General features: G+C 48.0%; 1 protein-coding gene across 1 annotated transcript; it reads left to right on the top strand.

Moving 5' to 3' along the window:
- Positions 1 to 1,418: 1,418 nt before the first annotated feature.
- On the top strand, positions 1,419 to 15,532 carry ERRFI1 (ERBB receptor feedback inhibitor 1). The gene is made up of 4 exons (XM_067719116.1): positions 1,419 to 1,557; positions 11,601 to 11,798; positions 11,908 to 11,981; positions 12,842 to 15,532. The coding sequence occupies exons 2-4, from the start codon at positions 11,677 to 11,679 to the stop codon at positions 14,023 to 14,025; spliced, it is 1,380 nt and encodes a 459-aa protein (XP_067575217.1). The 5' UTR covers positions 1,419 to 1,557; positions 11,601 to 11,676; the 3' UTR covers positions 14,026 to 15,532.
- Positions 15,533 to 25,974: the final 10,442 nt, after the last annotated feature.

The following is a 25,974-nucleotide window of genomic DNA, read 5'->3' as shown; positions in this document are numbered from 1 at the left end:
GTTTTTAGTTTGGGTTCCTAAGGCCTTGAATTCAAAATTAAGCCTTTGAATTAAATTTAAAAGAATGTAAGTAAATAATAGGGGAGAAAAGGCAAATCACTTCATGGAGTGTAAAGTTAATAGTTAACCTGATAATGAGGTCGGAATCTCATTCCATATGTTAAACTACTCCAATTAGGTAGTGCTAAATGTCTAACTATTGGGCATTACTGCTGAAATGCAAGAAGGGCCTCTGAGGAGACCAAAGAGGTCAGCAAGAGGTCTCTGGCCTCTACTCAATAGAGTACCATTCAGGGGATTTCTTCTAGTTAAAACTGGAGGGTTTCTGTCTGTTTGCTTTTTTTCTTACTTTAGTTACTCTTGGTTTGTTATCATTTGTATTATTTATTTTACGGTTAAACTATAAGCCTAAGTTGCATCACCGGCGCCTCGAGAAACCTCCTCCTGCCGGCTTGCTGGTGTTTTGTCCTTGGGCATCAGTGGCTGCCCTGATGCCAAGAGATGTTGAGGTCTGCCTGGGTCTATTAAGTAAACACGAGGTTGGGAAGTCAAGCGGACGCCGTGTTGGGGTGAGGGAGTGCTTCTGGAAGCCCGTGGGCGGCCCTATCCGGGTCAACTGCCACCAGGGCCTGGCCTCCGTTGGCAAACGTGTGGTCAAAGGTGAGGTTGCCGGGCACCCTGCCAGGAAAGGCCCTCACCAATGTGACCTCGCTGCCCCTCGCTGTCTCACACGGTCCCACTCTGCCCTACGCTGTCCCTCAAGGTTCCGATGCCCCACTCTGTCCTTCCTTGTCTTGAGCTGTCCTTGATGTCCCACACTGTCCCACCCTGTCCCGCGCTGTCCCTCCCACGCCGCGGCCCGCGGGCCTCGTGGTGAGCGCGTAGCTGCAAACTGCGTCCCCCACCCCAGGCCGGCCCAGCAGAAGCTCCGCTTGCCTCCCCCCGGTGCCCTCAGCCCACCCACGCGGCGGCGGCCCGCGGACAGGGGAAGACAAAACCCTCCCTGGGGCTGGAAACGGTGGAAACCCCGCGCGAGGCGCGGTGCCGCCTTTGGGTCGGGCAGGAACCGCGGCCGAGGCCGGGCGGCCCGCACACTTCAGAGGAAGATTCCCGGGAGGGGGTTCTCGGAGCTGGGCAGCGGCCACCCGGATCCGGCAGAGGGGAGGCGCCCAGACCGCGGCGGCCCAGAAACACGGCCCTCGGGAGACAAAGACTGCGTCTCAGCGGGGCCGCGCGACACTGGCGGACCCCACGCGAGCGCCTCCGGACCCCACGCGAGCGCCTCCGCCGCGATATCGCCCCTTTAAGCGGCTTGCGCCCGGAATTGGCTGCGCGGGGGAGGTGGGGCGGTGAGAGGCGACGTCACGGCCCCGCCCACTCGCTATATAGTGAGGCGGCGACGGCGGCCGAGTGCGAGTGGGAAACGCTAGTGGGAGCGGGAGGCCGGCGAGCGGCGAGGCGCCTGCGCGGTGTCCGGGCCGCTGAGCCCGCGGCGCTGAGACAGCCGGGACGGACATGCGCGGGAGGGCGCCGTGGGGCAGCCGCGGCTTCGCTGGGGTAAGGGGCCTGCGGGCGGGGGGGGGCGGCGCCGCGCCCCTCAGGGCTCCGGGCGGCTCACTACGCGGGGCGGGTCCCCGGGGCGCGGAGAGGGTCGCCCGGTGTAGAGTCTCCCGGGACGGAGGGAGGGGCCGGCCCGGGGCGCCGGGGACGCGGCTCCGGGAGCGGCGAGCCGGGGTCCTGCGTCCGCGGGCTGGCGGCGGCCTCGGGGTCTTTCCTCCTCCCGCTGGGGGCTGCACTAGTCTGGTCCACACCGCGCGCCCGCAAGCTCTGTCCTGGGAGCTGCGGGGGGCCGGGATCGGCGCCGGTTCTGACCCGCGGTTCTTCTGCCTAGCCTCGGCGACGACGGTCATCCCCAGTCGGTGTTCTTAATTCATCCGAGCAGCCCCGCGCCCTCCTCCCCCCCTCTCCTCCCAGGAACGTGATTCTTTGCTGTGAAGGTCCTAAATGCTGCCTCAGATGGAAGGAACTGTAGAATTCTGTGTTCGAAACGACAACACTTATTGATTGGCCAGTTCTTGTGTGTGTACGTGTGTGTTTATATGTATATCATAGTCTTATACAAATTAGATGACTCCTTTACCAGGATTGATACTGGATTGGTGCTTGCGAAGTCTATATTAAGATTTCGTCATTGCTCGAAAGAAACCAGTGTCTTACCTGATAAAAAAATATGAGTAGAGTGTTAGTCATAAACGTAAGTGCAATCAGAATAGAGACTGTAGCTTTAAAAGAGATGTGTTGGTGACTTTAGGTGCACCTGCAACACAGGTAGGGCAGGACTGGTTTCTAGGCAACTGCCGGGGGTGAAGAAAGGTGAGGTTAAAATGCCTTTTTCCCCCCCTTCTGGAGAACAAGTGTTCTACAAAGTTTCAGGCTTTTATAAATCTGTTAAGAATGCAACGGGGATGTGTTTGTTCAGGAGACTGAAGCATCTAAATAAGTTCACCGTATCTGGTTTTGCCTTCTTTTTTCAACTGCATTTCTTTCTTTTTCTTTTTTTTAATCCTTACTGGAATTATATAGTTGTAAGTGAAGTTTTCCTTAAACAAAGGCATTTTGGTATTCATTTCAGAAAATGACCAAATTTTGCTAAGACCAAAACAAAAGAAGTCGGCTCCTTGTTAACAGGCCGACTATGATTGGTTATCAGTATGTTATCAATCAAGCTTTTTTCCAGATATGAGCAAATTTGAAGAGAAATATATATGGGTTTTAGCATGGAGTTCAGACACTGTTCATCATTGCCTTCACTTCATACAGAAGTTTCCTTTTCAGCTGTGTGTTCTTGTGGCCACTCACTGGTAGTGGGAGAGGTCTGGGAGTAATAATTTATAACCTAACAGATGTTAGACTGTAAACTCCTTAAGGGTAGGAACCCTGCCTTGCACAACTTCTGTCTTATGCAGCTTTGCACATAGTTGATGACTGATAAATAATTGCAGGAAAGCATATTTTACATTTTAAAGCTCAGCAGGATAGGACCAGTCGCTGATAAAGTTCGGGAAGCAAATCTGTTGTTTTTTTTTAATGGCCGTTATGAAATGTCTGAATTATTCATATTTTGGGCAGATAGGGAAAACCACTGTCATGATGCACTGGGTTTCCTACTTTCGGTTCACAGTCGATTCTAGTTGCTCTTTCTGTGAGATTTAATAATACTGTAGACTTGAGTTTTTGTGTGAAAATAACTGCTGCTCCTCAGAGGAGCCAGATAATATTTCCTTTCTGCTAATAGTAATGGTAGCTTTTAAAAGCAAGTCACCTGGGACTTCCCTGGTGGTCCAGTGGATAAGACTCCGCACTCCCAATGCAGGGGGCCCGGGTTCTATCCCTGGTCAGGGAACTAGATCCCGTGTGCATGCTGCAACTAAGAAGGCCGCGTGTTGCAACTAAAGATCCCATGTGCCACAGCTAAGAGCTGGCACAGCCAAAATAAAAAAATTTGAAAAAAAATCAAGTCACCTAAATTACAGGTGCAATCTAACATGCTTGAAACTGACCTGAATGTCTACGTACCATGAGGTTGCTTTCAAAAGGTGACCAGAGGAGGAGAAAGGTGGTGCCAGGGGTAATTCGAGGAATTGGAATGTCACAGACTCCCGCCATGGAGGGAGTCTGCTCTTAAGCTAAATGCATTTGTGTGGGTACCTCATCATCAGGATTTCTGTAGCATCCTTTGGTGCTGTTGTTTGGCCATGCGTTATAAAAGCTGAGCGGGATAACTCAACAGGTAAACGAAATCCAGTTGTGGCATTCTGGCATTATTCGCACGGTATAAACATGCTGTGTAAAGATAGGTAAAACTGGTGAGTTTTGGGGTTCTGAACATACGTTACTAGCTTAAATACAGAAGTTCGTTTTAAGGTAGGGGGAAGTTAACGTGGGATTCAGATTTCAGAAAAGGAAAAAGGATTCTGCGATATGGAGTCCTCGTTGATACTTGAATCCAATTCTTTATACCATAACATTGGGCAGTATTACCGAAAGGCCATTGAATATATTTTTAAAATGTGGGGCTCTGGCTACACGACGTAGCCCTTTTCGACTCCAAAGTGCCATGATTCAACAAAAGATTACAGTTTAACAGAGGAAACAGTAGGAAGGTCAGGATGAGAAGACATTGTCCAAAAGCTCTTGTTAAAGACCCCCAGAATATGAAACTCGATGAGTCACAGATTGGGATTTGAAAATACTGTTCCTCTCTGCGCGGAATGCTCCTCTTCTGACTCTTCTCATGGCTGCCTGTTTTTTCATCGTTTAGATTCAAATTTGAAAAGTCACCTGAGAGAAGCCTTCCCTAGCCACCTGTGTGAACAGGTTCTTCTGCCTCCTTGCCCTCTCCTGTTCTCCGCTCATTCCCTTGGAAGTGACCACAATCTGAAATAGTGCGCTTACCTCTTACCTCTCTCCTCGCTAGACCGAACCTTAGTCAGCACCACCTAGCGTCGTATGTAGTCCAGAATAAGCATCCGATAACTATTTGTGAAAATAATGAAGCCCTGCCCTCTGAAAACCAGTGAGCCAAATGCATGAGCTGAGTTCAGTCTTCTCTGCGCAGCTGACCAGCGCTTGGGTCCTGTCCTTTGTGTCAGTTTCTCCATCTGTAACCAGGAATGTCAGGAGGAGAAACGTGGCTGTCGCCTGAAATGAAGACACTCTAGAAAGGAGAGGTGGTGAAAGTGTAGTGGGGAAAATGCTAGATTACAGGGCAGAAGAGCCGCAAGGGCCCTTTGCCAACAGGAAGATGCTTAACCTCACTTCATTTCCTCCTCTGTAAAATGGCGACGATAATCCCTGCCTCCTCTTACAGGGATGCCTTGGGGATCAAGTGAGATAACATGTTAGAAAGTGTTGTGTCATCTGTGGACCGCTTTCCAAATACAAGACATTTTATCATTAAATTCTGGATTTTACAATAGAGCCTGATTATCACGACCCACAGGGATCCATGCTGGGAGTGGATTAAAAGGAGGCCCCTTGGGTGTATGTAGGGACCCCTTTTTACGGGCGGAGACAGACCCGCGTATATCAGATACCATCTTGTAACGGGTTATATGATGGCGGGGCATCCACGTGTCACTGAAGGTTGATGGTTTCAAAGAACTGTTTGAAGTGGTCACGGAATATCAGACTGATAACTTAACCCACCCTTTCCAGAGGATACATAGGACAGACCTGCAAGTAATAACTTGTACAGGAGAATTTGAGGGAGTTGAAGTATAATAGGAACTTTCATAGGCTAAAGTTTGCCCAAGAAAAAACTATGACCAGGCAGCGAAGCCCCAGGACAGTCTGTCTGAGCCACCCTGAAACCTTGAGCATCGTAGTGGGTCAGATCTTCCCCCAGTTTAATTAAGAGCTTGGAGAGCCGTGTGGTGTGTGGGAAGAGCCTGGCTCAAGTCTGGGCCCCAAGTTCCTTAGCTCTGTGCTTGCGGTTCCTCTGCTGTAAATGAGGGTGGTAATAGGCATCCACCTCCCAGGGTTGTGGAGAGGATTAAATTAGTTAATACACATAAAGCACTTGGAACAATGCCTGTCAGATAAGTGTCCAGCGAACTAGTTATTATCCTTACTGGGTTTCTGTTCACTGTAACAATCTCGAGTTACCCATTGGGTGACTTAAACGCTCATTAATTAAATTTGAAGTTTTAGACTCGCTTCCTATCATTAGACTATTGTGCTCATTGTCCTTAAAATTTGAATAGAAATCACGTATCTTTCACAATGAGAAATCTACCGTGTGTATGTCTAAAAGGAATAATATTTTTCCATCCAGTGTGTCTTTGTGTTCAGCTGATGCTAGCGCTGTGTAGGAAAAGGACAAAGGACAAAAGAATCCATTCCTGCTGTGGGGCGTTTCTGCTCTGTCACCAAAGCCGTGTAGGAGACTGAGGGAATCCAGAGGCTGTCGGTGACCATGGTAGTGGAGCAATACGTTTTCTGTTGGCTTGCCATTTCTTAAAATACTTAGCTGGAGAATATTCTGAATTATTTCAGAGCTTAGGTCACCCAGCTTTGACCGCGACAGTGTGAAGATCAAACATTTTCCTGGTTGCCGTGGTTTTTCCCACCTACAAATGGGCCATCACAGACCAGGTGCAGGGCTGCAGGAGGACAAAACGTCCATCCCCACCGCACTGGGCCACACGCACATCTTCACTGAAACCACTGAGTTTAGTTACATGTTACTAACTTCAGATAACACACTTTTAAATCATCTGGGCATTTAACGCAGCGGCTGTTGGTGCTTCCACAGTAGCGGGGCGCTCTCCTACCTTGCTGCCCCTCCTCCCTTCCCCCAGATCATGCCTATTAAAGTGAAATCCGAGAAAAACCCTGAATTAGGGCCTGCGATTTTTGAAGAATCTTCTGCTTTTAGTAAATCAGCTCAGGCCACACAACACTATAGCGATCATAAGCACTGAATGTGTTAGGCGAATGCCAAATAAGTTTTCTCCTTTTATTAACGGAAATTAAAATCCTGTAAAGGAGCTAAACTGAGCGTTCAGTGCAGATCGCTTGGCCACCAGCGCTTTCGACACTAATCACAGTAAAAATAGTGAGGTGTGGTTTTGTTTTCTTTGCTTTTTCATTTTCCCGAAGGTGATTATTTTAGGCGTCTTCAAAATGAAAGATGAGTTGGTTTACTTGGGGAGGGTCTAAAATCATGGTAGTTGTCATGGCCTTAAGTCAGTTTCTTTTCACAGATTTTGGCTGTGAATATAGTTACCTTATATCTCCCTGGGTATGGAAATAGGTCGGTAGGTAATTGTTACATGCAGCTGCGAAGACCATTTATCACCGTGAATAAACAGAAATCAGGTTCTTAAACCAGATTGAAAGAAGGAAATTACATCACACTTTTAAATAAGGAAGCACTGGGCAGAAGTGGATGAGTTGTGTGACAAAAATGTGCCCCTCCCCCTCTCATGGATTGCCTGAGATTTATTAATGAGATCTGTGGCCAGGTAAGCCTATCTAGGTTATTGTCTCAAGGTAGCCTGTTTTTAAAAGAATAGTCTCAAAGAGGCTATCCTCAAGCAAAAGGCATGTCATTTCACCTATTTGATAAAGAATGTGCAATGTGCTTTTGGATGTAACCCTTTTTTTTTTTTTTTTTAAGGAAAATGACCTTAAATTTAGCAGCAAAAACACAGGAGGTGCATTACAATCCAGAAGAGAGGAGAAGGTGAAATTCAGTGTTTCTAGAAAGCATCCCCTGATTGCTTTAAGTAGACATTTAGTAACAGATGCCAGTTGGGAAAGTTACACTGTTAACCATTTAAGCTTCTAATTTTTTACCCAGTCTCAAACTGTCCAGTTTGGATTTTGGAAATGAATTTAGTGAAAATTCCTCGCTGGCTACCCGTCCTAGACTTGTTCCATTATAATTGGGCAATGTCAGCAAATGTTAAGTTTATCCCTTACACACCTGTGTTTTTCCCCTTCTTCACTGGTTTGTATTATAAATTCCATAAATCTTTCATGTAATTACTTTTTTAAAAATGAGATGAATATTTTCTCAAGATCCACTTACTAAGTATGTGTCAGAAATGAATGAGGTCAGGATCTGTTGGGGTGGTGGGAGTGCTGTCCTAGAAAGTTCGGCTGATAGAAGGGGACCAGGGGCACAGAACAACCCGAGCCCTGGACAGCCTCCTCTGGCTTCTCCCAAGGGAGCGGGTTCATGGAGAGGGTGGCCCTGAAGCCCACATTGATTCCTAACAGCGATGTGGGGAAAGGAGAAGCAAGAGCTTGAGAAAGGTGGATGGGGGCCTCGTTGTGAAGGCCTTCAACGCCAGACCGAGCAGCTTGCACTGAGCAGCCCTTGAAGACTTTGACGAGGTTGGAGCAGTGGGAGATGAGGAACAGCGATCTGGTGTGCAGGGTGGGTGGGGACTTTCAGACCCGAGGCAGATCTGGACGGAAGGAAGATAGGTTTGAGAAACAGCGTAGAAATAAGCTGTGGACCTTGGCGATTGAAGGTACATCTGCTGTAACTCAGGTTAAAAATGGTGCCTTTCGGAGACGTGTGATCTGCTTAGACTGTGAACTGGTTTGGGAAGGGGGAGGGGATGTGCAGTGGGTGACAGGAGGCCTTTGGTTAGTAAAGTTGGAGATGCCAGGGGACCATCCGACTGGAAAGGTAATCACCAGACAATAGGAAATGCAAAGTGGAGGCTTGCGCCTGGGCTGGACTCGGGTTTCGGGAAGCTGTCAATGTAGAGTTGAAGCCCTAGAGGGGGATGAGAACTCCCGGCAGCACCGGGTTGTAAGGAGAGAAAGTAAAGGGACAGCCTCAAGAAACAAATGGCTTTAGGGGTTTTGTTTTGTTTTGTTTTCCTTGAATTAAAAAAAAAAAAGAAGTGATGTTAACAGGAAAAAGTAGTTCACACCTGGGATGGGTATTTAACAGCATTTTTGACACAAAGGCTAAAAATTAGTTCATGTATTTGAGAAAAGTTACTATGCCCAAGGTTATTGAGACCCTGGTCTATATACCAGACTGAGTGGATTCACATTAGCTTTCGTATTGTTTGCATTTCATCGCACAATGCCATCTTGGACTTATAGTTCCTGGTTTTCCCACGTAGGTATCTTTTTGCAGCCGTTTTCCTAATGAATTGTAAGGTAGAGCTAGTTTTACAGTTACAAGGGAACAAACTTCGAAACACGGCAGCATCAGTTAAATTTCACTTGAGCGCCGTGTTTCTTTTTGACTCGAGGTTGACCAAATTGATTGACTTTTTTTTTTTTTTTTTACAGAGGAGTATACATATTGAATACTTCCAGAGTTTTGAAAGAGGCATAAAAGAATTCCAGGTGGTTGAGTTTACAACCTGAGGAACACACTTTAAAAGTTTCCTTCCAGACCCCCTGCAGGTTCCCTTTTTTGAGTCTACAGTTGGGAGTTATTTTCCAGAAGAAGAGAGCACACAGTGACACTGCCCTGGGAGCTCCCCGTGCGAGCCAGTGGGAAGTTTGGACAGTTTCATAACATGGCCCATTCACAATTCCCCATTGAAATGTAGAGGCAGGTCACCTTCGATGAATGCACAAAGACACTATTGTGGTCACAAGCGAGCTGCCTCAGTGAACACAATTCTTTTTATACTAAAAAAAAAAAAAAAATTTTTTTTCTTAAGAAAGCTAACAAGGAGGTGATGGAAACAATGACCGAAAAATAACTTTTTCTAGAACGTGTACATAATGTTAAGGGACCACTGAAATGGAAGTCCAGAATTCCGAGGTCATTTCAGCAGAGGCGATGGTTACACAATCACCCTGTTGAAAGCGAAGATTTAGATGGCATTCGGAGGCCGACCCACAGTAATTACTGGTAGTTCTTGCTGGCCTGCAGACAGGTGAGGGCTGGGCCTTCACCGTCCCCTGCAGCACTTTCCTGTAATCTGGATGGGCGATCTTCAACGTGTGCTTTCAAACCAGTCAGATACCATATTCTTCTTCCTATCTGGCCTTTCAGTTTTCTATCGCCACAGATACTGTCCCTGTCGTCCTGCCAGTGCTTGCAGATTGCTCAGAAACAGCACCCTAGACCACCGGGCACGGACAGAGAGGGTATGTCTAGCCATTTTTTGCTGAAGATTTTATCTTAAATTTTTCTTAGAGCTTAACTGCATTCAGGGGAAGTAAAAACACATTTGCTTTGTTCCTGATCTTAAAAACCAACCCTCAGAAACAACAAAAAAAGACCTCCCAATAACTTAGATTTCTGAAATGATGGGGGTTTTTTCCCCCCTCTTCTTAATCACGTATCTTTAGAGACCGATGAAAGAAAGATAATGCTTGACTATTAGAAATAGTATTTTAAACCTGTTGAAATCTCTGCCTAGTATATGAAAACAGCTGACTTCGGGAGAGTAAAAAGCTGAGAAGGGCTGATCGGACCCCATCCTCCTTTGTCACTGAAACATTAACTGTCTGCATTCCTTTTTACGTGAAAAAAAATGAATCATCAACATTTGCAGAGTATTTTTTTAGACCCTTAGCTTTAAAAAAAACAAAAAATAAACCCTGTGCCTTACATATTGTTTACATTCAGTTGCTGCTGACAATACTAATAGATGGCGTTGTACAAACGTTCACTTACTGAGCACCTGCTAACGTTCAGGTGGTGATAATTAATGATTGGGGTGCAGCCTCTTTCCTGAGCTCACAGTCTTGTAGGGGGTGACGGATTTGACCCTGAAACAAAACTCTGACCTCTGTGCCCCTCCCCCAGCACAGCACCCATCTCACTCGTCTTGTGTCACCCACAGTCCTCAGCACGGCACCCAGCTCTCGGTTTGTGCGAAAATACTTGCCAAGAGGATGAGAAAGCGTTAGAAAGTGTATGTACACGTCGCACAAGGGGCCAGTGTGACACGGAGACTTGACAAGTGACGTCCTCACCTTATTCTAAGCAAACATGCGTATCTGAAGACAGGGCAGACGTGGATGCTAATAGCGAATACACCGTGGTAATGAATACGGAAAATGGGGACTGGGGACTCCAGACACATCTGACAAGGGGGCGGAGGGGTCTGAAGGTGAGGAACTGCTGGGTTAAGAAAACTGTAATCCATGCCTCGCAGCTAGGCAGGACAGACGTAAATTACTAGGCAGTTCACAGGGGAGAATGTGGAGAATGCAGTCTTCAGTTTGCCTTTAAAAGGGAGGAGGACGCTATCCAGGTCTCTGCCGAAGCCGCCATGCAGAACTCGATTTCCACGGGAGAATGGAAATGAGTATCTTCATATGTAACGAGTTCTTTTTTCTCGCAAAAGTAGTTACTGGAGAATTTGTCTTCCCGGGGCCCACATCCGAAATACGGAATCCAAGTAAATGCTGGGCTTGTGGGGTTGGTCATCAGGGGCCGAGTGTAGACTCTCCTGCTTCATCTAAGCGTTGGGTCTTAGAGAATATTAGTGTTGCAGATCGGAACCCAGTAATTTCTGAAATTACTTGTGTAGCTCGGGGGTCGGGGTGGGATGAGCTCCACTCTCAACACAACCACACGCTGGAAGGTCCGTGTGTGTGCTCTGGCGGGTGAGGCCGCTGTGTTGTGCAACTGTCAGCGCGCAGGACCTCTGCCTCGGCTGGTCTGTTTCCCATTGGCTGAAAGCATCTCACATCCTGGATTAGTACATTCCCCCGACCCCCAAAAAAGACTTATAATGTCTACATTTACGTACCCTCGTGAAAAGTAAGAGCTAGGTAACATAAAAATGGAAGAACTGGGCTTCCCTGGTGGCGCAGTGGTTGAGAGTCCGCCTGCTGATGCAGGGGACGCGGGTTCGCGCCCCGGTCCGGGATGATCCCGCGTGCCGCGGAGCCTGCGTGTCCGGAGCCTGTGCTCCGCAACGGGATAGGCCACAGCAGTGAGAGACCCGCGTACCGCAAAAAAAAAAAAAGGAAGAACTGAGTGGAAGTCGGTCGTGGAATGTTTCCATTCCACAGCCCCCGAAATTGTCTCACCGTGGCGAGTTGCATGTGTTTCGGGATTGTTCCGTTTACTCTCTCCTCTGTATCCCCTCTAGGAAATGAAAGCCACTGGCTGACCACACATCCCTCCCTGGGCTTCACGAGTTTTAAGACTTACCAGAATAAGGCACAATGTCCATGGCCGGAGTCGCTGCTCAGGAGATCAGAGTCCCGTTAAAAACTGGGTTTCTGCACGATGGCCAAGCCCTGGGGAGCCTGAAGGCCTGCTGGGGGGGCCGCGGCGAGTTTGAGAAGTAAGTGCAGGACGTGGGGCCGCTGGAGCCTGAGTGTGTGACGTCCGAGTGAGGGCGGGGACGCGATTGCTGCCTGTTTGTCACCAAGGTGTCTGTCCTTTCCTTTCAGCGGCTTTTTGAACATCGACCCCATAACCATGGCCTACAGTCTGAACTCGACGGCGGAGCACCTAACATCCATAGGTATGTGTCCTGAAAGCCCAAGCGCCCCTGGCACTGGGGGAGGAGGGTGGTGGCAGCCCCTCTCGTGAGCTTGGCCTCCAGCGTTATTTTCTAAATGAGGGAACGACCTGAGCTGTTTCCGACAGGAGCCGGTCCCCTAGTGGCGACAGATTCTGAAGCTAAGCGTGTTCTTAGCCGCCTTTGCACCTCAGCCTGAGTCACTGGGTCTCCCCGTGGGGGTGTGAGCTTCTAAGGCGTCCCAGCGATGAGACATAATAACTCTCAGGAACCCCGGACAGGATCTCTCTTCTTCCTGACGAGCCTCGAATGCCTGTTCGAAAGTGACAAAGCGGTATAAGTGTTGACAAAAACTTAGAAGAGTGTGTGTATGTTAGTCCTTCTAACGTGAACCTGGTGTTCCTTAGATTTTTGCCAAGGGCTGCTTGTCCCATCACAGGCGAGTCTCTGGCTCGCGGTATCGCAAGGGGCCTGGTGAGGCTCTGTCCTATCTCAGGGCCGCCCTGAGTGTGCTGTGTGGTCCACCTCTCAAAGGACCAGGTTGGTGCAGGCTGGCACTCGCGTAAGTTACATGCTGCTGGCCTTCTGTGGATTCTGCACACGTCACAGAACCTGTCTGGGGCGTGTGGGCATGCGCCGCGCACACGTCCAAGGCAGATAGAAGAGGTCATTTGTTCTTTGAACCGGATCAGGTGCGTTCCCCACCTCCGGGCCCTAATTACGCCCGTGGGGCTTGCCTGGGTGTGCTCGGCGTTCCAGCGGCTAGGGGTTTGGCCAGGAGCGACCCGGCAGAAGGCGGCAGGAGCGCGGGCAGCTGAGGGCGAGCGTGGTCGATCTTGGGTAACCTCTCGGGTTCCTTCCAGGGCGCGCTTCCAGGTCTGCTCCGATGAACGGCAGCCACTTTCCGGAGCACGGCCCCTCCGCCAAGTCTCGCCTGCCCCCTCTCATCATCCCCCCGAGTGAAGGCTGGGGGCAGCAGGAGGAGGGTCGGGTGGCGTGTGGATTGAAGAAGCTGGCAGTGAACGGGGTGTGTGCCTCCACGCCCCCGCTCACCCCCATCAAGACGCCCCCGTCCCTCTTCCCTGGCGTGGCCCCCTGCGAGCGGGGCTCTAGGCCCCTGCCCCCCCTGCCCATCTCCGAGGACCTCTCCCTGGACGAGACGGACTGCGAGGTCGAGTTCCTGACCAGCTCGGACACGGACTTCCTTCTAGAAGACTGCGCGGTCTCCGAGTTCAGACCTGGCGGCCCTGGCAGGCGCAGCTTCCGAGGGTGCGGACAGATCAACTACGCGTATTTCGATACCCCGGCCGTCTCGGCCGCGGATCTCAGCCAGGCGCACGACCAGGCTGCTGGGGGGACGAGTGCCAACCCCCCTCTGTCCCAGGCCCACCGGAGACTGAGGAGGTCTCACTCAGGCCCCGCAGGGTCCTTTAACAAGCCGGCCATCAGGATCTCCAGCTACGTGCACAGGGCTTCTCCCAACTCCGCTGGCGACAAGCCCGAGGTGCCCCCCCGGGTCCCCATCCCTCCCCGGCCAGCCAGGCCGGACTACAGAAGGTGGTCGGCCGAAGTCACTTCCAGCACCTACAGCGACGAGGACAGGCCCCCCAAAGTCCCGCCGAGAGAACCCTTGTCCGGGAGTAACTCCCGCACCCCGAGCCCCAAAAGTCTCCCGTCTTACCTCAACGGGGTCATGCCCCCCACGCAGAGCTTTGCCCCCGACCCCAAGTATGTGAGCAGCAAAGCCCTGCAGAGACAGCACAGCGAGGGGGCCGCCGGTAAGGTCCCCTGCATCCTGCCCATCATTGAAAACGGGAAGAAAGTGAGCTCAACGCATTATTACCTGCTCCCTGAGAGGCCGCCCTACCTGGACAAATACGAAAAGTTTTTTAGGGAAGCAGAAGAGACACACACGAGCACCCCCATCCAGCCCCTCCCTGCCGACGGCGGTGTCTTTTCGGCCCCAGAAAAGCTGGACTCGAAACCAAGAGTGGATCTGGCAGGCCACGTGAAGCGCAGACATTTCTCCTACGTGGTTTCCCCTTAGACCCTGGGTCCTGGCTCAGCAGAGGTGCCGCAGCAGCCAGCGGTTCTCCTGCAGTTCTGCAGCCTGATGGCGGTTCACAGGAAGACGGGGCAGGTCGCAGGGTCAGAGAGTCGAACTGTCTGTCTTAAAGAGAAGGGTTTAGAGGGTCGTGAGGTGCTGCCATGCTGAGCATCCCTGACCGTGTTAGTGGCGGAGAAAAGTCTGCTTAAGTCTGTGATTTAAAGATGTGATGCGGGAAGGAAGGATGGGGACATTTCTGTACGTGCTCACGTTATGCACCCGTACCTACACTTGTGGTAAAATCGTAGATCCTAGTTGCAAGTTAACCAAGTAGTTGCTATCTTAGAGTAATATATATTTAGAATGATAAAAACTAAAGCTGGAGGATGGCTCCTGGCAGACTGAAGATTGAGCACATGGAAGAGAATACAGAATACAGTATTGTTTAGATCAAAATCATTAAAAAAAAAAAAACAACTATTTCTTCTTACTAAGTTGGAGGATTTCTGGCTCGGAGGCCTGTTCTGTTTTGTCTTATTCATCTTTGCAAGCAGTTTTTCCATGGAGGGCAGGGCATTCGTTTTTTCCGTGATTTAACCTGCCTCGTTCAAGTCATCCCAAGACCTAAATCCTTTAGGTCTTGCTTCCTGGTCTGTTGAGGGGAGGGATGGCCACATATTTGGTACCGTATTCTCACCTGTCAGTGTCTCACATCTTGAAAAATGGGAAGGTAACAGAATTAGTCATTTTTCCTTACCATTCCTGCTGTATTCTACCCCCCACCCCCACCCCACCCCGAAACACAGGGCGCTCGGGGGGGAAAGCAAATTAAACTCTTTGCCAGTGTTGAGGATGTCAGTTGAAGCAATAATGAGACAGCAATGCGGTTGAGAGGATCTGTGTGGGGACGTGTGTCGTGGGTTTTTTTGTTTTGTTTGTTTCTTGTTTTTTTGTCCTGGGTTTTTTCCCTCCCCTTTTTTAGACTGTATAAATAAATGAATACAACACAAGCTGGCCTTGTGTTGCTGGTTCCTCTTCAGTATTTCCTGGGGATTGTTTGCTTTTTAAGTAAAACACTTCTGACCAACAGCCCAGTATGTCTTAAGAGCAGAGGTCACCTCAGCACTGCTTTGGAAACTCTCACAGTCGGCTGCTCCGCTCGGAGAGCTTACGTTCCCATTTTCACAAGCTTCGCTGTATTTATCTTGTGTAGAGCCGCACAAAGGAGATGGTGCTCAGTGACAGAAGTACCTTACTGCGACGTTCTTCATGTTAAACAAGCTGTTTACAGTTTAAACTGCTGAGTGATGTTATTTGAGTTATTTAAAGCTTATATTTTAGTATGAACTAAATGAAGGTTAAAACATGCTTTAGAAAAATGCACTGATTTCTGCATTTATGTGTACAGTATTGGACAAAGGATTTTATTCGTTTTTGTTGCATTATTTTGAATATTGTCTTTTCATTTTAATAAAGTTATAATACTTATTTATGACACCGTTAATAATGTTTCTTGCCTACACTCTTATAAAATTTTGTGTCTCGAGGGAGGGGGAGGGGAGGTGTAAAAAAAAAATTTGTGTCTCGAGTAATATGACAACATGACCATGTTTAAGCACAAGGGAAGATTTTTAAGCAGTCTAACATAGGCTTGAAATTTACCACCATTCCCTAAAATGACAGACGATTTGAGCAATGTTCATTTAAGTAGTATACAGACAGTGAAAACGAGCTGTTTGTATTTATCTATAACAGTTAAGAAGGTGCATCTGAATTGATGCTGGTTGGTTGCTGTGGAAACAGGTTCCTTCTGGGGAGGGGCGTCCCCATCCAAGGGGCTCTAACAGGAAGCAGCCAGCTCTGACACGGACCTGATGTGACGCACTTTGAGTTTGAGGACCGGGTCTGGGTTGCCCTGGGCCCTTGGGGAGGCGCTGCTTCTTGCCTGATGCAAGGCCACCAAAGGAAGGCCAGCCTGCCCTGGCTTCTCATTGAGTCACAGGTTTGGGAGGCGGGAGGAGGCTGGGATGCCGTCGGGCAGGGTGCCCGTCCGGTGTCGCCTGGTCCTTTGCCTGTTCACCTCCCTTTCCTCTGCCGTGTCGCTGAAATCCAGCTGCCTGCCGTCCCCCGCCCCCGGCCCTCGACACTCCCCAGCTTCCTGGGTGACGGCAAAGCTCTCCATGACTTTAACTGCACCCCTGCCTGTGCTTGGTTCCTTCCAGAGTAAAGAGTGAGGACTCGGAATATCTGGGCTGAAAGTCCAACTCCAGCTCTTTCTAATGACGTGTTGGGCAGATTCTTCGAAATCTCTGTACCTCCATTTTCTCATTGGTAAAACTGGGGGAGAGGGTTACAACTACGATTGGGAATTATCTGTGACAACTGCGTATAAACCAGTAGCTGGTACACAGTGGGGGCCCTGTCTGTGGATTGATTTCATCCTCACCCCACAAGCTGGGCGTTATTTCTGGCAATTGACAGATGAAGAAATGGGTTTGAGGAGTTCCTTCAACAGACGTTTGTTGAATAACTACCAAGTGCTAGACCCTCGGAAAACACACCCAGGCCCTTATGGAATTTGAAGCAGTACCTAGTGACCATTTGTGATAAACGCTGGAAAGGAATGAACAGCGGTGGTGACAGAATGACAAAAGGGCCCCCACCTCTCTGAGGTGATGAGATCTGAAGGGATGGAATCTGAGCCGAAGGAAGCAGAGTGAACTGGGAAGCCCAGGACGGGGACCGCAAGGCTGGAGGGAAGCTGGGCATTCGCCAGGGGCCGGAAGTTACCCAGCGAGAGCGACAACGGGGAAGGGTAGCGGATGCCACTCAAAGGTCTAAGCAGGGGATGGATGGGATGGGATGTGTTTCAAGAAGACCAAGGGCTGTTGCATGCAGAACGGATTGGAAAGGGGGAGACTTCAGGACAGAGGCTGTCGGAACTGAGATCTGAGTGTCCGGCGGTGGAGACGGAGAAACACTGGCTTTGCAGATACTTGGAGGTAGAAATAGCAGGTGGTGATCTCAGGTGGGAGGCAGACCCAGGTGTGTGGCCCGGGCCACTGTGCCTGTCCCCCGGGGGCTCCTGATCACGGCACTGACGCCGCACCATCTGCAGCTCGTGGTTTTTGCCTGTTTTGCCCACTCCACTGCCTTTTCTTTGTACTGTGGTCAAGACCATCTTTAATTCATTGCGTACTTGCTTCCCTCTCACCTTCATGTTGTTCCTTGATTTTGCGCGACTATTATCTTTTCCTGTTTCTTCCTGGCCAGTGCCACTAGTGACCAGAACGCTATCCATAGCACCGCTTGCCAACTCAGTCCTTGGCCAGCACACAGAGCAGATGGAATTCTAAGCGCTCCCCTGGCCTAGGGCAGCCCTGGGCGTGCTCTCTTAGTGTTGATAAGACCGTTACGGGCGAGGAGACAGCCGGCTCTCAGCTGCCACTGAATGCACTGTTGAGTCCTCACTTAAAGACGGGCCTTACCTAGTTAACAAAGCTCTTGCCTAAAGTCAGGAAGTGCAGGCTCATCTCAGCCTCCCACGTCCTCCGGGAAGGATTCCCTGAGCTTCCCTTCCCCATCAATGGGAGACCACAGCAGAGCAGGGCCCAGCCCTATGCAAACAGAAGGAATTTATTATTAGGGACCGTTTCATGGCAGAAAGCAGAAGCTAAGTTCAAGAGGACTCCTTTGTTAAGTCAACCCCAAATCTGGATAATATTAAATTCCAAGTCTCTCTAGGCTGCAGTCATCGAGTATGCCTTGCCGATCTTACCAAATTCCACATTCTAATGGAAGTTTAATCTTGTTTATGCGTTGCTTATTTCTCTTTAGGTCTCAAGGGATGTCTTAACTGTATTATGCAAAGATCTTTTAAAAGGATGTTTCTTCGATGCTAGGGGCCCTTGTCAAAACAACAGAGCCATAGATTTTTCTAGAGCAATTCATAGTCGGAGAAAAGAGAACTACATCCACCTACTGGTTTAAGAATCAAAATATATATTAAGCTATTCTCTATTTTAGTTCTTTTTAAAAAAATTTTATTCATTTTATTTTTTAGCTGTACTGCATGGCATGCGGGATCTTAGTTCCCCAACCGGGGATCGAAACCCGTGTCCCCTGCAGTGGAAACACGGAGTCTTAACCACTGGACCGCCAGGGAAGTCCCTCTATTTTAGTTCTTAATTTCATCACATAATTTATTATATTAGGGTATAGGGAGACATTTTCTTAAAATAAGCTCCTAGCATGGTTATTTCATACATAGCTTTGTTTTTGTTTTTGACTTTTTGTTTTGAGATTAATTATAGATTCAAAAGTTTCAAAACAGTACAGAGAGGTCCCCTGTACCCATTACTCAGATTTCCCCAATGATAACATATAATCATAGTCCATAATCAAAGCCAGGAAATTGACATTGCCACAACACATGTATATATGTATATATATATGTGTGTGTGTATATATATATATATATATATATATATATATATATATATATACAGTATTTTATTTAGCAATAGTTACTATCAAAATGGACTTAGGGCCTACTTTTTAAAATTAACTTAGAAATTCATTTCAGCATTCTGTTAGGCATTTTGTGAAAAGCCAATAAAACTTTAAAACTATGTTGCCGTGTAAAAATGTCTACATTATGGTAACGGCAACTGAGAAGACAAAACTGACTCAGGCTGGTTCTGACCTGCCAAGATTCTCCACAAGATTACTTTGCATTAGCTCTAGTCAAGATATTACTTCAAACTTTGAGGATTCTTGAATGATTTTTCCTTTAAAGGCCTTCAGATAGACAGACTGAGGTTCCACACCTTTGAATCTGAATCGTGTAACAAACCAGGAGGCAGACTGTGAGTTTCCAATCCAGTACGAAAGCTTGGGAATGGGGGGTATGGTGGTGGTATGGATTCTTGTTTTTAAGAAAATAAGCTTAGGTCCAACTAAGATACACTCAGAGACTGGTTTGCTTTGCAGACTAGACCATTTGACAAACGTTCTGACCCTTTTCCTCTCCACATTTGAATCATACACCTTTTAAGAGAAGTTTTGGTGTTTTATTTGGAAAGTAGAGAGAGGAGAGGATAGGGCAGAAGGTTCAAGTGCATCCGAAATCAGCTAGTCTGATTGTACTAAGCGAAACAGTGTAACTGAAGCATGTCTAATGCGATCTGAGGGTGTGAATTTTCATGCTTGCTTTTCACTTGAATGTATCAAACTTCAAGATACTTCTACCTAAGCAGCCCAGATGTGTTACTAGAGCGTGTTTAGACAGGCTCACCTCGGCTTTCACGTGATCTGCCCAGAATTCAGTGGCAAAGGTAGGTATAGTGTTTACGTTTTCCAGCACCTGCAGAAATCAGAAATGCTTTCACATCAGAGCAGCCCTTGACGGCCCTTTGCTTCTCAGGCCCGTGGCCACCTGGCAGGGCCGCAGGGGGGGTTTGGGATGGAGAGGGGGCTGGGGATGGTTGGGAAGGTTTTCCCTGCCTAGAAAGAGAGCTGCTGGCAGGCCATTGGGCTTACACGTGCCTCCACTATGCCGTCATCCTTCACCCTGCGATCCCATCAAATGGCCTGGAAGCCAAAGCAAGCCCACCCGTAGCAAGTTCTCTAAATCAGCATCCATGATGGCATGTAAATCTTCTCCTCCTCCCTCCCCCAGCCAAAGTAAGAGGGGGAACCGAGGGGTTATAACCAAGGGGCTGGTCCTTGGGAACGTACGCGCATTCGTCATCTTGAACTCTGTGCCCCGATGGGAAAAGGCAGCACCTTCATTCCTTGGAAATAACTTTGGATCCATGTCAAATAAACATCTGAATCACATGCTTCTTGCATGTTTCTTCATTTCGCAGTTATGAGGGATTAGCCCAGCGCCTCCCCCGGGACCGCGTGACTTTTGTGCACACCCCTCTTGTGTAAGGCAGGATGAGTCTGTCTGTCAGACCTGAGCTCTGAGTGGCCCTGGGCTCAGCACGCAGGAAGCTGTATTTTGCCTGTGCCAGCTCCTCGGCCGTGCTGAGGTTCTAGTGTCCTGTACACAGTTTTCTACCTAGTAACCGATCACAGCTCTTGGCTAAGCAGAAGCCGGGGCCGGATCCTGAGGTTCAGGGAGACCTGGGAGCCCGGCTCAGCGCACCCACAGCAGCCCACACGCATGATAAGACTTGTCTGCATATCATCCCGGCCTGGGAGGCTCTAATTACACGTCTGGGGCTCGCAGGAGCCCAGGTGGCCCGGCTCACAAGATCCCAGAACTGTGAAGATAGCGCGGGCACAGTTCTCACTGCCTGGGCAGCCGGATCAGGGAGGCTTCTCCGAGCCCCGTGCGTCATTTCAATACGAATTATGACAACCGCCTTCCAAAGACAACAGTCCATTTACCCAGGTGGCTCTTCTGCAAGCACTGCCACAATTTTATCCTCCCATCAAGGTTTCAGGCTCTACGTTTCTGGTCTTTCCAGCTCAACTTTCCACCTGCCCCCTAACTGGCACAGCAGAAAACTGCTGGGCCTCGCGGCAGAGTCAGTGCAAAAAAGCACAATATCGAGGCCCCAGGCAGCCGTGTTCCCCCCACTCAAGGTAGCTTTGGCCTGAGAGGTGGCTCGCGGATGCCACTTTGACTGACTGAACCTGTTCCTGCATTTCCCTGACCGTGTTAACAGTCACCGGTTATCAGAAACGTGCCCTTTGCCAGCGGCGGTGCTGGGCACACGGAGATCTTGCGTGAAGCTACCAGCATCTGCCTTACAACCAAGCGACCTGGTTCAAAAGAAAAGATGCTTGGGACTTCCCTGACGGTCCAGTGGTTGGGACTCCGTTCTTCCACTGCGGGGGGTGGGGGTGGGGCGGCGGGTTCGATCCCTGGTTGGGGAACTAGGATCCTGCATGCCGCGTGGTATGGCCAAAAAAAAAAGAAGAAAAGAAAAAAGACACTTGTACGGAGCTGCGCGAGAAAGTCACTGTCACTGGGACCAAAATCCTGATTTGGCACACGTCAGAGGCTCATTGAGGAAAGAAAGGTGTGCCGTGGGAGCAGGTAACACAACAGGTGTTCAACCTGTCATCAGTCAGCTGTGTGGGAGGATTTTGTGGACAGCAGCCAGAAATCTGTTTTTATTTTTGTTTTCGAGGCTAGTTTTTTTTTTTTCTTCCAAGCTTACTGGATGCCGAATCAGTTCAGTTTTTTCCTTTTGCAAGAATCCGCACACTTTAACGCTAATAGGTTGGCACTTATTTGGTTACTGATGAGGATCTCATAAAGAAATTGATTTACCAAACTGAAATTGTCATGTTTTATAGCTGACTTAGATGTGGTACATATATACGATGGAATATTAGCCATTAAAAAGAACAAGATGATGCCATTTGCAGCAACGTGGATGGACTTAGAGATTATCATACTGAGTGAAGTAAGTCAGACAGACTAAGACAGGTATCATATGATATCACGTATATGTGGAATCTAAAAAAAAAAGGCTACAAATGAATTTATCTACAAAACAGAATTAGAGTTACAGATGTAGAAAATAAATTTATGGTTACCGGTGGGTAAGGGGGGGAGGGATAAATTGGAAGATTGGGATTGACACATATACACTACTATATATAAAACAGACAACTAATAGAACCTCTAGTATAGCACAGGGAACTCTACTCAATACTCTGTAATGACCTATATGGGAAAAGAATCTAAAAAAGAGTGGATATATGTATACGTATAACTGATGCACTTTGCTGTACACTTGAAATCCTCATTTTCTTTCTTTTTTTTTTAAATTTATTTATTTTTGGCTGCATTGGGTCTTTGTTGCTGCGCGTGGGCTTTCTCTAGTTGTGGCGAGTGGGGGCTACTCTTTGTTGGCGGGCTTCTCATTGCAGTGGCTTCTCTTGTTGCAGAATACAGGCTCTAGGCGCATGGGCTTCAGTAGTTGTGGCACTCGGGCTTCAGTAGTTGTGGCTTGCAGGCTTTAGAGCGCAGGCTCAGTAGTTGTGGCGTGCGGGCTTCGTTGCTCTGCAGCATGTGGGATCTTCCCGGACCAGGGCTCGAACCCGTGTGCCCTGCATTGACAGGTGGATTCTTAACCACTGCGCCACCAGGGAAGCCCCAAATCCTCATTTTCAATGTTTTCCTCTAAAACCTGGAGTATCATCAGTCTATAGACATCTTCTATTCATGTCTTTTTTTTTTTCCTTAAATCATATTCTTAATGGTTCTATGTATTCATTAATCCTAAAAAGACAGATCTCTGGATACAGAGTTTTCTCTGAACAGCCTTACAGGCAAAAAGAGGTGTGACCGTCCCACCCAGCGTGCATTATAATCCTGTCGTTGCTTAATCCCCACCCAAATGCCCATTCCCAGCTATACAAACTCATATTATTCTTTCTGAATCGTACATACATGCCACACCCTGAGTTGCACGTAAAACTTTGCTGTGTTATTTCTACATCACTGTGTCCTGACGCAAGCTGTGGCTGGCTTAGAAGCCCTCGTATATTTTTCTGGACTCATTTATCACCTCACTTCCCCGTAACTGGTTCTAGGTGGGAATTTCATGGAAAGGTTTTCTTCTGTAGCCTAATGTTGAGGATATGTTTTCAACCCCTCTCCCGGTTGCAAATCCTGATGTCAGCAGGTCTTTCTCCTTTAAGTTTGAACCTCAACCAGGACAAGAGACACTGTATTATTCGGAGGGGTGCAGAGCCCCTAGCCTGTGGTCCATAACCAGGAATGTGATGCAGGCGAGCTGTGGGGACCCATCCATGGCCCAACGCAGGTGGGCCTCCTGCCTCCCTGGTAAACATATCCTGGAGTCCCCTGAAGTCAAGAATAAACCTGGGACCTCCCTGGCGGTCCAGGGGTGAGGACTCCGCGCTCCCACTGCCGTGGGCCTGGGTTCAGTCCCTGGTTGGGGAACTAAGATCCCACAAGCCACGTGGCGAGGCCCCCCGCCAGAAAAAAACCACAAAAAAACCTTTAAGTAAAAACCAAAAATGTCTATTGGCATACCGGACTGTTTCAGGAATTCATGTAAGATACAGAGTAGATAGGTGTGGTTTGATGGAGAAATAGGATCAAAGGAAAAGGAAACCTAAAATATTCACAGGCAGTGACTTCTGTGAAAGCAGTCCAAGAGTTCTGAGAAAGTTCTGTGTTTATGGAAATGGAACAGGAAGCAGCCCTGGGGCAGTAGTCAGGGTGATTATCTGGGGAACCACTTTCGGAGTATCCGCTGGCTAGCGGCTCCCACTCCCTTCCCTGTACTAAACCCGTGCCAGTGAGCGTCTGCCTCCAGGCTACAGCGTTAGTGTCCAAGAGACAGGCAAGGCCCCAGGCAGCAGGAAGTCTCTAGGATGAAGAGGACCCATCCCCACTGCACACCCTGTCAGAAGCACGGACCCTCCTCTTCCAAGCACATGTGATCAGAGCCTGGATCCACAGACAGTAGAATTGGGGGTTTTCAAACACAAATAGGAGCCTAAGATTAAAAATCACCCAACATTTGAAAACCAGTGAATGTCAAGAAGAGCACACAACTCTATAAACAGAGACCAGCACCCATGCAAAGATTTCACAAAGTAAACAGGTGTGGAAATAACCCTCAGACACAATATTACAAGACACAAGACCAAGGTATTATGGGAAGAGTCCGAGGAACAGCAAATGAGAAGAAAAGTAAAGAGGCATTTAGAATCTGAGGAGACAGGAACAGAGGGGGGCATGAAAGAAATAATTAAAACATAATGGAAGAAAATTTCCCAGATCTGAAGAAAGATACAGGTCTTCACATGGAAAGGGCCCTGGGTGACAAAATGACTTACTTGGAAATAAGACACACCCTTACACATTTCCCAAAACTTCAGAATACCAAGAGAAAAACAAAAACAGAAAACAACACTGTTTCCAAAGGAAAATAAGCAGAAAATTACCCTCAAAGAAGTAAGAATTGTATGAGCCCCAGCAATGTAGGATGCTGGTGGAAACTGGAGCAATGTCATCAAGGTTCTAAGAAAAAAGAACTTTGAACCCAGAGGCCTTTACTCAGCCAAATTAGCATTCACGTGAAAGGTCACAGCGAAATACTTGGGGCATATAAACCTCAGGAAGTCTGTCACTCTCAGATTTGCTCCCTGAAGGAATTTCTCAAGGATTGCCACATAGCAAGACACAAAGAATCCAAGAAGGAGGTAGCTATGGTATCCAATGGGCAGTGGCCAACAGAGCAGCCATTACAGCTTATAGTGAAGTTTAAATAGTTTTTATGCATAGCTAAAAAATGAATAATAATAGAGAACTAAGATCCCGGATTAATTCAAGGAAAAGGAGAATGAGAAGGGAAGTGAAAACAGACTCAGGTTTTGGTCTTTTTGAGGAGAGGATAGAATTGATTAATTCTGGATATTATTGAATACTATTAGTGTACATTAAAAATCTAGAGGAGGGGCTTCCCTGGAGGTCCAGTGGGTAAGACTCCACGCTCCCAATGCAGGGGGCCCAGGTTTGATCCCTGGTCGGGGAACTAAGTCCCGCACGCATGCCACAACTAAGAAGTCTGCATTCCGCAACTAAAAGATCCCGCGTGCCGCAACTAAGACCCGGCACAGCCTAAATAAATAAATAAGAAGTGTCAGGCTCCCTAGGAAACCATTAAAAATGAAGCTGTAAAATATAGAGAGTGGCATGGGAATTAAAAAAAAAATCTAGAGGGTAAGTTCCACCTCGGGTAATAGCACAGAAGCTATTGGGAGTTAGAAACTCGGGGAAAACATAAAGAACAACTAGGTGAAGGCACAGTGCCCTAGACGGAAGGAATCTCGGGGTGGTCCACCTCATCTTACAGGGCTGAAAAGACAGAAGCTGGAGTTAAGGGCTGCCAGAGTAGCTGGGAATTGAGGGAGGGCAGATCCTGAAAGGAGGAAGCCCCCAGATCTGTGTACAAATCACCCTTCAAGGCTGGGCTGACTGCTGAACCAGGCATGTATGGGTCATGCCTCCAAGGAGACCAGCTGAAAGTGCCAAGCGGAGAGGCAGAGGACTGAGCAGAGATTTCAGCAGCTGCCCGACTGCAGACTCAGAGTTTGGAATTCAAGTCCACCCTAGTTCGAGGTGTTTGGTAAACCCCTTGGGCTTTATACTAAAACCCCAGAAAGGCCATGTTTTAGGAGTGAGGCCCGTATACACACACACACACACACACACACACACACACATACATACATACACACAATGGAATATTATTCAGCCATAAAAAAGAATGAAATAGTGGATAGACGTAGAGATCATCACAGAAAATGAAGGCACTGAGGGCAAAACTGAAATAAACATACCCTAACAAAGCCTAGAACTGAGCTGCCACAGGACCAAGTTTATCTGCCAGTGATTTAACGGCCTAGACAAAGTTCATCACCTTTCAGAGGAAGTTGACAGAAACTATGTGTCTGTCATGATGTATCACCCATAATGTTCAGCGTACGATCAGAATTTATGAGACACGCAAAGAAGCAGGAGACTGCATCGCATAATCAAGAGAAGAAAGCAGACCCACAGAAGAGCCAGACACTAGAATTAGCGAAGACTCAAAAATAATTATTATAAATATGTTAACGATTTGACAGGAAAAGATGGATGTAATGGGTGAAGGTATAGGGATGACTTTTTAGGAGCAATATAGAAACACTAAAAAAGAGCCACATGGAAATCTTAGACCTGAAAAATGCTATATGTGAAAGAAAAAATTTTAGGAGATTGAAAGCAGATTGGATCCTGCAAAAGAAAGGATCGTAATGTGAACATAAAAACAGGTAAGTAGAAGGTATTCAAACTACAGCACAAAAAGAAAATCGATTGGAAACTTGTCCCAAGTGGGATGGTAGAAATTGGATGTACACCTTCTAAAACACTTGAAGAAAAATAAAATGAAACTTTAAGAG

The sequence above is a fragment of the Pseudorca crassidens genome, chromosome 2, assembly GCF_039906515.1.
Source record: "Pseudorca crassidens isolate mPseCra1 chromosome 2, mPseCra1.hap1, whole genome shotgun sequence".
Lineage (NCBI taxonomy): Eukaryota > Metazoa > Chordata > Mammalia > Artiodactyla > Delphinidae > Pseudorca > Pseudorca crassidens.
The sequence above is the reverse complement of the archived record's forward strand: the minus strand, read 5'-3'. Positions and strand labels throughout refer to the sequence as shown.